Source organism: Oncorhynchus masou, chromosome 10 (genome assembly GCF_036934945.1).
Source record: "Oncorhynchus masou masou isolate Uvic2021 chromosome 10, UVic_Omas_1.1, whole genome shotgun sequence".
In the NCBI taxonomy this organism is placed as follows: Eukaryota; Metazoa; Chordata; class Actinopteri; order Salmoniformes; family Salmonidae; genus Oncorhynchus; species Oncorhynchus masou.
In genome coordinates, this window is record NC_088221.1 from 35,976,378 (window position 1) to 35,989,703 (window position 13,326).

Genomic DNA, 13,326 nt, shown 5'->3' on the forward strand with positions numbered 1-13,326 from the left:
TACGGGCCCTTCCCAACAACAGGTGTAGACTAACAGTGAAATGGTTACTTACGGGCCCTTCCCAACAACAGGTGTAGACTAACAGTGAAGTGGTTACTTACGGGCCCTTCACAACAATGCAGAGATAAACGAGAGCGAGTCAAAAAAATCAATTCTAACACAAGGAATAAATACACAGTAACGATAACTTTGCTATTTACAGAATACCAGTACCGAGTTCATGTGCAGGGGTACGAGATGATTGAGGTAGACACATTATGCGGTTTAAGGCACTGCATCACTGTGCTAGAGGCGTCACTACAGACCATGGTTTGATTCCAGGCTGTATCACAACCGGCCGGGATTGGTAGTTCCATAGAGCGGCGCACAATTGGCCCAGCGCCATCCGGGTTAATGTTTGGCCGTGGTAGGCCGTCATTTGTAAATAAGAATTTGTTCTTAACTGATTTGCCTAGTTAAATAAAATATTAAAAAAATAAATGTACATATAGGTAGGGATAAAGTGACAAGGCAACGGCACAGATAAACAGTAACAGCAGCATATGTGATGAGTTAAAAGAATATTGTGCAAAAAGGGTCAATGCAGATATTCCGGGTAGTTTTTCATTTACTTACTATTTAGCATTCTTATTGCTTGGGGGTAGAAGCTGTTCAGGGTCCTGTTGGTTCCAGGCCTGCTGCTTCTGTACTGCTTGCCGTGCCGTGTTGACTAGGGCTGGGCGATATGACGATATATATCGTGTGATGACAGAAAAACGTCTATCGTTTTGTATTATGCTCTATTGTTTATTTAGTTGTGTCGCAAATTACACTTTTTACGGCAATGTTGTTTGTCAATTGGACACATGCTGTGTTGAAGTAAATTTGCAACACCAACAAACATGGAGGAGAGTGAATGTGACACAGAGCACGGAGACATGGAGCTCGTACCTAAGAGGGGCTATTTCGGTCGCATGGACGTGGTTTGCGTATGAAAAGTCTAAAACAGACCAGAAAACCGTCCTTTGCAAAATATGCCGCAGGTTTGTCCCGACAACAGGCTCAAACACCACTAACCTCTTTTACTAACTACGCAAGAACCATGTGAAACTGTACGGAGAGAGTCTACGGTTGATACCCAAGAAAGTACAGTTGAGTGGTCAAAACAAACCCCCAACTCCGATGTTGCAAGAGGCTTTTGACCGTGGCACACCATATGGCAAGGAATCATGAAGATGGAAGGAGATAACCGCTGCTGTTACATCTTACATCTGCAAAGTCATGGCTCCAATTTATAGTTGGTGCAAACACTCGACCCAAGGTACCAAATGCAAATTGATATGTGACATGTATTAATGCCAACATTACATGCAAAACAGGAATGCCCCCCCCAAAAATAAATATATATAAACAAACTCAGCAAAAAAAGAAACGTCCTCTAACTGTCAACTGTTTATTTTCAGCGTACTTAACATGTGTAAATATTTGTATGAATATAACAAGATTCAACAACTGAGACATCAACTGAACAAGTTCCACAGACATGTGACTAACAGAAATTGAATAATGTGTCCCTGAACAAAGGGGGAGTCAAAATCAAAAGTAACAGTCAGTATCTGGTGTGGCCATCAGCTGCATTAAGCACTGCAGTGCATATCCTCCTCATAGACTGTGTCAGATTTGCCAGTTCTTGCTGTGAGATGTTACCCCACTCTTCCACCAAGGCACCTGCAAGTTCCCAGACATTACTGGGGGAATGGCCCAAGCCCTCACCCTCAAATCCAACAGGTCCCAGACATGCTCAATGGGATTGAGATTCACTGGCCATGGCAGAACACTGCCATTCCCGTCCTGCAGGAAGTCACGCACAGAACGAGCAGTATGGCTGGTGGCATTGTCATGCTGGAGGGTCATGTCAGGATGAGCTTGCAGGAAGGGTACCACATGAGGGAGGAGGATGTCTTCCCTGTAGTTGAGATTGCCTGCAATGACAACAATCTCAGTCCGATGATGCTGTGACACACCACCCCAGACCATGATGGACCCTCCACCTCCAAATCGATCCCGCTCCAGAGTACAGGCCTTGGTGTAACGCTCATTCCTTCGACGATAAATACGAATCCGACCCTGGTGAGACAAAACCACAACTCGTCAGTGAAGAACACTTTTTGCCAGTCCTGTCTGGTCCAGCGACGGTGGGTTTGTGCCCTTAGGCGACGTTGTTGCCAGTGATGTCTGGTGGTGACCTGCCTTACAACAGGCCTACAAGCCCTCAGTCCAGCCACATCTGCAGTCCTCATGCCGCCTTGCAGCATACCTAAGGCACGTTCACACAGATGAGCAGGGACCATGGGAAACTTTCTTTTGGTGTTTGGTGTTTTTCATTCAGTAGAAAGGCCTGTAGTGTCCTAAGTTTTCATAACTGTGACCTTAATTGCCTACCATCTGTAAGCTGTTAATGTCTTAACGTCCGTTCCACAGGTGCATGTTCATTAATCGTTTATTGTTCATTGAACAAGCATGGGAAACGGTGTTGAAACCCTTTACTATAAAGATCTATGGAGTTATTTGGATTTTTACAAATCATCTTTGAAAGACAGGGTCCTGAAAAAGGGACGTTTCTTTTTTTGCTGAGTAAACATTTCCATGTAAAAAAATATACAGATTTATATAATTTTTTAGGCCTTGAAACATTGAAGTGTTTTCTATTTACCATTTTATATTTTGTTACATGCTTAATTGAAAATGTGCAATGACTACCTTTGTTCATTTGTGTGTATTATTCAAAATGTGATAAGAACTAGGCCTTTACATGTGGTCATTTTATATAAACTATTTATTCATTGAATTTACAGAAAATGTGCTACATCGTGATATGTATCGTTATCGGGATATGAAATGACCTATTTCGGGATATGAGATTTTTGCCATATCGCCCAGCCCTAGTGTGGACCATGATATTTCCTTATTGATGTAGACACCGAGGGACTTGAAGCTCTTGACCTGTTCCACAACAGCCCCGTCGATGTGGATGGGGGCTTGCTTGGTACTACGTTTCCTGGAGTCTATGATTGGCTCCTTTTTGTCTTGCTGACGTTGAGGGAGAGGTTGTTGTCCTGGCACCACACTGTCAGGTCTCTGACTAAATCAAATCAAATTGTATTGGTAACGTACACATGGTTAGCAGATGTTATTGTAGCAAAATGCCTGTACGCTGTCTCATCGTCATCAGTGAAACCGCCTACCACCATCATGTCGTCTGCTAACTTAATGAAGGCATTGGAGTCGTGGGTGAACAGGGAGTACAGGAGGGGACTAAGCACGCATTCCTGAGGGGCCCCATGTTGAGGGTCAGCTTGGCGGATGTGTTGTTGCCTACCCTCACATAGGTGCTCCTGTTTTCCAGGTAGGAAAAGGGCATTGTGGATTGCAATAGAGATTGTGTCGTCTTTGGATCTGTTGGGGCAATATGTGAATTGGAGTGTGTCTAACATTTCACTGCTACAGGTTACCTTGGTGTTCTTGGGCACATGGACTATGGTGGTCTGCTTGAAACCTGTCTGTATTATAGACTGGGTCAGGGAAAGGTTGATAATGTCAGTGAAGATGTTTGCCGCTGGTCAGCTCATGCTCGGATTATGCATCCTGGTAATCCATCTGGCCCTGCGGCCTTGTGAACCTGTTTTAAAGTTCTTACTCACATCGGCTACAGAGAGCGTGATCAGTCGTCTTTAACAGCTGGTGCTCTCACGCGTGGTTCAGTGTTCCTAGCCTCAAAGCATGCATCGAAGGTATTTAACTTGTCTGGAAGACTTGCGTCACTGGACAGCTCACGGATGGATTTCCCTTTGTAATCCGTGATAGTTTGCAAGCCCTGCCACATCCAACGAGCATCAGAGCCGGTGTAGTATGATTTGATCTTATCCCTGTATTGATGCTTTGCCTGTTTGATGGTTCATCGGAGGGTGTTGCAGGATTTCTTATAAGCCTCCGGATTAGTGTCCCGCTCATTGAAAGTGGCAGCTCTAGCCTTTAGCACAGTGCGGATGTTGCCTGTAATTCATGGCTTCTGGTTGGGATATGTACGTGCGGTTACTGTAGGGACAACATCGTTGGTGCACTTATTAATGCATCCGATGACTGTGGTAAACTCCTCAGTGCCATCGGCTGAATCCCGGAACATGTTCCAGTCTGTGCTAGTGGAACAGTCCTGTAGCTTAGCATCCGCTTCATCGGACCACCTCCGTATTGAGCAGGTCACTGGTACTTTCTGTTTGACGTTTTGCTTGTAAGCAGGAATCAGGAGGATCGAGCTATGGTCAGAATTGCCAGGGTGAGGGAGAGCTTTGGAATATACTGTAGGTGATCTAGAGTTATTTTTTTTTTACCTCTATTTGCATATGTGACATGCTGCTATAAATGAAGTAAAACAGGTTTCAGTTTTCCTTTATTAAAGTCACCTCTGGGTGAGCATTTTTTTGTTTGCTTATGGCCTTATATAGCGCATTTAATGTGGCCAGCATTGGTTTCTGGTGGTAAATAGACAGCTATCAAATATATAGATGAAAACTCTCTTAGTAGATGGTGTGATCTACAGCGTATCATGAGGTATTCTATCACAAGTGGGCAGAACCTCGAGACTTAATATTGGAGATCGCGCACCAGCTGTTGTTAACGAAGAGACACACACCCCCACTCTTCTGAGCTTCCGGGATGCAGCCGTTCTGTCCTGCCATGTATAGAAAAGCAGCTAGATTTATATTTACCATATCCTTATTCAGCCACAATTCTGAGAAACATAGGATATTACAGTTCTTCAGATCACGTTGATGGGATGGTTTCGAACGGAGCATATCCAGTTTATTCTCCAACGATTGCATGTTTGCTAATAGGACAGAGGGTAGAGGCAATTTACCACTCTTCGATGTAGTCTTGTCAGGTATCCCACACTCCGGCGTCTCCTCAGAGTATTGGGGATTTGGGCCTGGTCCACGATAATCAATGTCTTTCGCTTCCATTTCATTGAAGTAGAATTCCTCTTCCAAATGGAGGTTAGTGACAGCACTGATGTCCAGAAGCGCTTTTCGATCATATGAAACGATGGCGGAAACATGTACAAAAAAAGTTAAGATCAGCACAACAACAAAAAACTCAAAGTAGCACAATTGGTCAGGATCCTTTAAAACTGCTGCCATTCTCTCTGGTGCCATCCTCTCAGACTCTGTGTCTGATGGTCTCATTCCAATGAAGTTCAATGTTTACTCTAGATTAAGACAGACAAACAAACCCTCGACCTTTCTCTTTTTTTCCTTGTCTCTCATGTCCTTCCCTCTGTTTCTTCTCTCAGTGTAGCCTGCATTTGTCTCTCTCTGCAGAACCGTACATAACACCAAGCCATTACATTTACAGTTACAGCATAGCAACAGCATAGGATAGAGGTGACACCCACATCAGGGTAATTTTTGTGGGCAACTATATCCAGGTGTCTGCCGATGGCCCCTGCCAAGTTACCTTTGGAAAAAGTATATTTTCTCCAGAAGCGCAACTCCTTGGCGTCATGTTTTCCTACAGGGAGATGGCTCTTAAAGCATTAAAGATATCCACTCCCCCCTCACCTGGCCCAGGCGCCAGTACGGTGCTGCTGGTACAGTTAAAGATTACAGCACATCATTGCAAAACATCTTGTGTCTCAGGCCTTAGCTGGTGTGGAGACTGTATCAATGATAGAATATCGTCAGCCAATGGGAGGGTTAGGTTTACAGTAACTGTGTTAGTGACCGCTGACCTTTGACCTATCAAGCTGCTCCTCAGCTGCCATACGCCAACTGCCCCTGTCGAACTAACATAATTGGAGGCCTACTACTCTACCTCACCTTCCCTAAAATTACTTATGCACAGTGAGAATTCTTTGTGCGAACATGGCTCCGGCAGCACTGGAGCATTAGGAAACTTTGACTGACGCTTTGAATGATGGAACGAACATCAGCAGGTTGATGATGCAATCACTATCTTGCTCTTGCAAGGTTCTTGTCTGGCAGACTAATCTAGGAAAACATTTCATTTCCAGACGCTGTAGATATAAAATGAGATGTCCTGTTTTGGACTGCAGCACGGTGTTTCTTTCTTTCTCACGCTTCCTTGCTGGCTGACTGTGTATTCCACAGGGGCCCATTGGCAGCCAGCAGCTGCCTGTTCTAGATTCCAGTGTTTCTGATGTCATCACATTACTGCAGGCTTCCCCAAGACTGGAAACGCATTGACTGACTGACCCATACTCCAGACTGCCTCAGAGGCTAACCAGTCCTCAACTAATGCCTATTTATCTAACCTTTACTTAACCAGGCAGGTCAGTTAAGAATGCATTTTTATTCATGATGATGACCTAATGTCTAGGGCTGTGGTTAGGGATCTGGTCATCGGTGCAAAATTCACAGCCCCTACTCATGTCATGTATCATTTTGTTATCTTAACTTAAATGTCCCATGAGTCAGTTTAGTCTGGAGTACAAGTGCTCCATGTACTAAACTATATGGCCTCTGTGGCATCCATAAGGTTGTGCCACTCACTCACCAACCCCATGGTGTACCTATCTATCTGGCCCCAGCCTGTGCTCAGGTTTAGGATATCATAGCAGGGGAATCTTTTGGGATTATGCCTGATCTTTTTATATTTAGGTAACTTTGGTATAAACTGCTGGATGAGCATCTCCTGCGTGTTCCAACAAATGCCATTTTGTCCAAACTCCTCTCCTCAAAACGAGAACCAAATATTTGCCCTGCAGAGAAACTGGTGATGTTGTTGAACCTGGCAGCATCTATCGCCAGTTTAAGCTACAGCTTTTTGAAGAACTGTCAGCTATAAATAAAAGGACAAATCTCAACGGTCACGAAGACACTGGGCCCATTGTCATTTATAACTTCTATTTCAAACCTGAAACAGAACAGAGGGAGAAAGTGAGCGAGATGGTTTGTTTTACTTACCTTTCAAATGGGAGAAGAAACAAAGGCATTTCCTCCACTTACAGTCCATCACGTTACAGCAAACAAATATGTGATTAGGTAGCTGACTTTATGAACAGGTCTAGTGCCTGGAGACAAAACGTCTTATTCAAAATTAATTTAAAGAGGAACTCCTTTCTCCTTTCTATTCCCTCTGGTAACGTAAAGCTCATTTCAGTGAGGTTTGTAGTGATCCCAGCCTGTGCGTATGAGAGCTGCCTCCTGCCTCTTACCTACTGCCTGGGATCTGGGAATCTGTTCAATGGCTGTTTCAGTTGTTAATATTTACCCATTGATTCCTGAAGAATATCACATAAAGGAAAACTCCACCCCAAAACTATCTTTTGGTATTTGTTTCATTAGTCTGTTGTTGACATAGTCCCAAAATGTTATGCTTGTCAGCAATCAAGTTTTCAAGATATGTAACTTTCAAAATACAGAAATCATCCCTGTATGATCATACAGGGATGATTTCTGTATTTTGAAAGTTACATATCTTGAAAAGCATAGTGAGAATAACTTTAAAGCCACACCAGGGCATTGTGGTCATGTCAGTGCTTCAAAGTGACGTTGCCACGGTATTAAAGACCTTAATGCTCTGTTATCAAGGGGTGGGCCCTGTGCCCGACTCATCCCATTGGTCCTTTTTTCTTGTTTTGGCTGCCTGGAAAACCACTTCATTGCTAAAGGAAAAATGACATAGAGGGAAATCAGAGACAAGGGTGTATCCCAAATGGCACCTATTCCCTATATAGTGTTTGTCAGGTATTTCTAACCACTGTGTTCTCCTTCTCTGCAGGGAAAATACATGGACATTGAGTTTGACTTCAAAGGAGACCCTCTGGGTGGAGTTATTAGCAACTGTGAGTATTATAAAGTACACACACACACCTTATGCTGCAATAGATTGGCCACATGCTAAGCTCTCCTCCATCGCTCTGTCATGTCACAGATGTGAGCGTGGTAGTGATAGACTAGCCCTCTTATGGTTATATCCCACTGACACAGTTGGCTCAATTAAATCCCCCAGTAAGTCAGTTAGTCATCCCACCATTGTAATGGTTTGTCTCACACCATACACCACAGGGCCAGATCCAGGGAGAGATAGAGGTAGTCATAGAGCGGGACTGGGAGATATAGAGAGAGGGGAGGGCCTGAAAGAAGGGAAGAGATGGGGAGTGGGGGTCGATCATAGCATGTCACATTCCACATGCTGTCCCTGCACGCCCGGTTGGTCGGCCAAAGAGAGATGGCGATCTAAGATATTACATTGTTTCCAGTCAATGGAGGGTCATTGACGCACAGGAACTAGAGGGTGAGGAAGCAAACTAAAACAACCTAAACAGTTGACATACATACACATTAAATCATGGAAGACTCATTTCTGACTGCAGTGCCTCGTCTTGTCGCGCTATCTTGTCCCTTCAACTTCTGTTATTGTTTTGTCCTGGCTCATGTTCATGTTTTGTCTGGCGTGAAGAGATTTAGCCATGAGGTCACAGGAAACAGAAAAGAGTGGTTGATCTGTCACATACTCTACGGCCCTCTCTGTCTTATGGACTACCTGGCCTGATGACTCCTTGCTGTCCCCAGTTCACCTGGTCGTGCTGCTGCTCCAGTTTCAACTGTTCTGCCTGCGGCTATGGAACCCTGACCTGTTCACCGGACATGCTACCTTGTCCCAGACCTGCTGTTTTCAACTCTCTAGAGACAGCAGGAGCGGTAGAGATACTCTGAATGATCGGCTATGAAAAGCCAACTGACATTTACTCCTGAGGTGCTGACCTGTTGCACCCTCTACAACCACTGTGATTATTATTATTTGACCCTGCTGGTCATCTATGAACATTTGAACATTTTGGCCATGTTCTGTTATAATCTCAACCCAGCACAGCCAGAAGAAGACTGGCCACCCCACATAGCCTGGTTCCTCTCTAGGTTTCTTCCCAGGTTCTGGCCTTTCTAGGGAGTTTTTCCTTGCCGCCATGCTTCTACACCTGCATTGCATGCTGTTTGGGGTTTTAGGCTGGATTTCTGTACAGCACTTTGTGACATCAGCTGATGTAAGAAGGGCTTTATAAATAAATGTGATTTGAAATTTGATTATGGAGTAGCTAATGAAGACGGTCCAGTACAAGGAAATGTTTATTAGGATGGAGTGATGAGAAGGACAGGATGGAAGGGGAAAGGCCTTGACTGCCTGAGGGCTTCCCTCAGAAGTTCCTCTGGGTCTTTGTTGATGCTGCAGCACAGTCAGCTGACAGCTAGTTATGGCCCTCGCAAAATCTCCTGCTTGGCTCCATGACCTGAAAGTCTTCTTTAACAGCAGATATAGAGCAGGAACACATCTAGGGAAGTTGTTCTCAAACCTCTCCTTGGGATTCAAAGACATTTCACAATTTTGTTGTAGCCCTGAACTAACTTGCATGATTCACTTAGTCAAGGGCCTGATAAATAGTTGACAATTTAAATCAAATGTTAGCTGATGACAAGATCAAATGCATGGAACGATTATGGGTCCACAGGAGTGGTTTGAGGTTCCCTGCTCTAGGACATGGTCACAGTACAGTTGAGCAGCTAGGGTTAGGCCACAGTGGAGGAGGGTTTAGGACACTACAACCATGCATGCTAGTTTTGTATGGGATAATGTGTCAAACGTTTTTAATGTTTTTAACTTTGTCATTGGGGAATTAGTTTGGTGCGATAACAAAGTAGACTTCAATAGTGGTAACATGCCAGGAAGAGGGTTTCCAATGCCCAAAAGGCCAGTCGTTTGGTGCTTGTTATACCCTAGTCAAAACAGCAAGACAGGACTTCTATTCTTACAGAATATAGCATGTCTGACATTTCTCCTTAAATGTATGTTTGTTCATTTGTTCATAATACCATTCTAAATTTAACAAATGCTTCACAGCAGGCATGGAAAACATAGTGAAGCGGCCTTAGTAGTGGAAATCAATAACAGGGCTGAACTCTTCCACTGTACAAAAGAGGAAAGGTCACAACAGAGAGAAGGGCCCCCTGTGGGGGAGACCCTGAATGTTCAGAACATTCTTGAGCCACATTTCTTGTTCCTGTGTCTTATTTTCTGTTGTTGGAACTCACTGTTGTGAGTTTGATCTGGTCAATAGGATGCTTGCAGGCAGCTACATGTGAATCTCGTAGGTTTGGCAGAGAGGAAGAAAGGATTCATGTTCTGTCCCCTTTTTGATTACAGTTCAGAGGCAACGCATCTCTCATCTCGGCTTGTCTGTCGCTCTGTAAAAGATGCTACGTTATTGATGAGCTGACAGACAACCCAGAGAGAACCACTTAGTATTTAACACACACACACTCAATGATGAACACACACTTAGTGACTACCATGGGGCGTTGAAGCGTGGCTAGCAATAGCTGGCACCGATTCTTGACCACCTACCTTATAGCTGTTGACGCCTGGGGTTCACTCATATATACACACACGTACGTTCTATTGACCTCCTGTGTCAGAGAGGGTGTAAATTCATTATGAAGTGGTTCCTGACTCTCTTCAAGCAGTTAATGCCCCTGCTGAGAAGATGAGTCAGGACTTGGGGCTCGTAGCTGAATGCCAACAGGCATCCTACTCAGGTCCCAGGGCGGAATATAGCCCTATCTTCAACATAACTTGGCTTGTCAAGCAAACATTGCTTTTCTATGCCTGTCCATTACCAAACTCAAAACCAAATTCTTAGTTTTCTGATCAACTTGAAAGACCTAGGGCTCTAACTCTGACCACAACATTAACTGATTAAATACCAAAGTGTGTGTCATTTGTGTTCATGTGTAATTAATCGAGGATGCCATTCCTTAGTTGAACTCCTTAGTATCATAAGTATACATCCCATATATCCTTTTAATATAGGTGTTGTTGTAGTTGGTCATTAGCCATGGAGGAGCAGCTGACTTGATCTCTTCATAGGTTTTCCTCCTCTGAGTCTTCTTGTGCCGGCTGGCTAGGAGGCTCCACTTCTATACAATGAACAATGAGACGGCAACATGACCATGGCTCGGTCACCTTGGAAACACTAATATTTGGCTATAACAGGGAGATGCATCCATCGCTGCACTACAGATGTGGTCTGACACTGACCGTGTGTAGACATAAAATATCAGTCATGTTCTTAGCTCATTGCATGGAATCTTTTATGTGTCCTGCCTGTGTAGAAAGCTCATCAAATAAGGTGTTATTTCTCTTTATAACAGTCATGTTTTTTAATCCCCTGTACTTCTGTTGTCCCGTAGATTTGTTGGAGAAGTCCAGGGTTTGCAAGCAGCCAAGAGGAGAGAGAAACTTCCACATCTTCTACCAGCTTCTTTCTGGAGCTTCAGGGACACCCTGAGTAAGTTATACACACAGTTATCGGTAACACTTCATTTGACACCAGTGCTTATAACACCTGCATGACAATGTCATTAACATGTTATGAAGCTTCATTACACGTGTCACAACATGAATGTTTAAGATATGACATTCTTAAACACTTAGAAACGGCGCTAAATATAATGTCATGAGTTATCTAACGGAAGCATGTCTTGGTTACGTGACCATTACTTAAACATGAACCTGTGATTAAGTACAGAGAACAAAGACTGTGAAACCAGTATGGCTTATTTGTTCTCAGCTGGAGCTCAGCCACTGTTTGGCAGTATTGTTGAGGGAGAACAATATCATGGTGGACAAATATCAAATGACTTGATTTAGCAGCAGTTAATGTAGCCTGTAATCCAATATACCACGCAGTGGAATGGCTTTCTTTGATACCTGATACAGGCCTTTAAAGGTGCCCATTGAAACTGCTACTCTGAAATGTTTGCGTGCGTGTATAGCACCTGCACACCAGCATTGACTGAATAGGCCATGCTAAAGCCATGTGTGTTTGTCTTTCTGGCCCACAGCAAAGCTGAAGTTGGACAGAGACTTCAGTAAGTACAACTACCTGAGTCTGGATTCAGCCACCGTCAATGGACTAGACGACGCAGCAAGCTTTAGGACCGTCAGGGTGGGACACTATCACACTCACTCACTCACACTAATTCCTGTCTGTCATTGTAATTGTTGGTTTGGCTGAGGGGTAGGGTAAGGGCTGGTCTGACCTCTTTATCTCCAGGGCAGGTTGATTGGATTAAGTTAACTCTTGTCCATGCCAACCTGCTCCTTACCAGCCAAGGGTTGATTATGGGCTAGCTGCCTCTACAGCCTCTCCCCTGTTATGTAACTTCTATCTACATCCACTTTTTATTACTCAAAGAGGAATTTCACCTGCGGTGCAGGCCTTCCCAACAGTAAACAATAGCTAAATGCTTTAGAATACACAGTGGCAGTCTGGCTACCCGTTTCTGTGCTGCTGTGGGAAACCTGAGGGAGAAACAGCAGCTGCATCCTCCCACACTGACATGTGGGGCTGTCGCTGCAGCGCATGGTCACAATGTGCAGCTTCTCAGCCTCTCTTCCTCTTGACTCACTTACTGTTGACAACACACAGAGGATGTTATGTTATGAGGTGCCTGCCTTCCTTTTATCCCAAACCACTGTCTTGCTGCCCTTGGACTCTGTGGAAGTGGTTGCGTCTCAAATACGGCCCTATTGCCTATACAATGCACCCTATGGGCCCTGGACAAAAGTATTGTAGGGTAAAGGGTGCCATTTGGGATATGGGTTCCGTGTATTCTGTCTTAGTACTTTTCTCAGTAAGGGAGCAGGCCACGTCTCAGCTGCAGTCCAACTCAACACGATTGAGTTCAGTGCTATACCACAATAGGCCTCTCCACTGGATATGATGCTGTTGAAGGAGCCAAAGGCAGCCTGCTACAGTCTTCTCTCACCCTTGTTCACAACGGTGTCAAATCACAGTAACACACATTTAATAATTTAAAATATTTCCCCCACCACAGTCCACATCACTTTGCCCTCTGTCACTAGTTGTCTCGCTCTTCCCTCTCCAGTCCAGATACTCACTCTTCTTCCTGTTGTCCTTGTTATTAGTGTGTGTTTGATATTGACTACATGTACATTGACGTCAGACTGAGGAGAATCACTGATCTTCAAATCACCTTGCATCCCAAATAACTACTCATTAACTGATCAAGATTAGTTCTTCTGCACCTCGCCTTGGCTAAGTGTCTGATAGGCTGTTTCTCTCCATGTTATCTCCCAGAATGCAATGCAGATTGTGGGCTTTATGGAGGATGAGGTGCAGTTGGTCCTAGAGCTGGTAGCAGCCGTCCTCAAACTGGGGAACATTGAGTTCAAACCAGAGTCCAGGGTCAACGGCTTCGACGAAAGCAGGGTCAAGGACAAGAATGGTGAGACAATGGTCTGACTGGACAA

General features: G+C 44.3%; 1 protein-coding gene across 1 annotated transcript in view; it reads left to right on the forward strand.

Moving 5' to 3' along the window:
- The window catches only part of LOC135547572 (unconventional myosin-Ib-like), a 146,889-nt gene that overhangs the window by 98,094 nt on the left and 35,469 nt on the right, over nucleotides 1-13,326 (forward strand). The window contains 4 exon segments of the mRNA XM_064976687.1: nucleotides 7,777-7,840; nucleotides 11,241-11,342; nucleotides 11,895-11,998; nucleotides 13,154-13,301. Of these exon segments, the coding sequence (XP_064832759.1) occupies nucleotides 7,777-7,840; nucleotides 11,241-11,342; nucleotides 11,895-11,998; nucleotides 13,154-13,301 (418 nt within the window).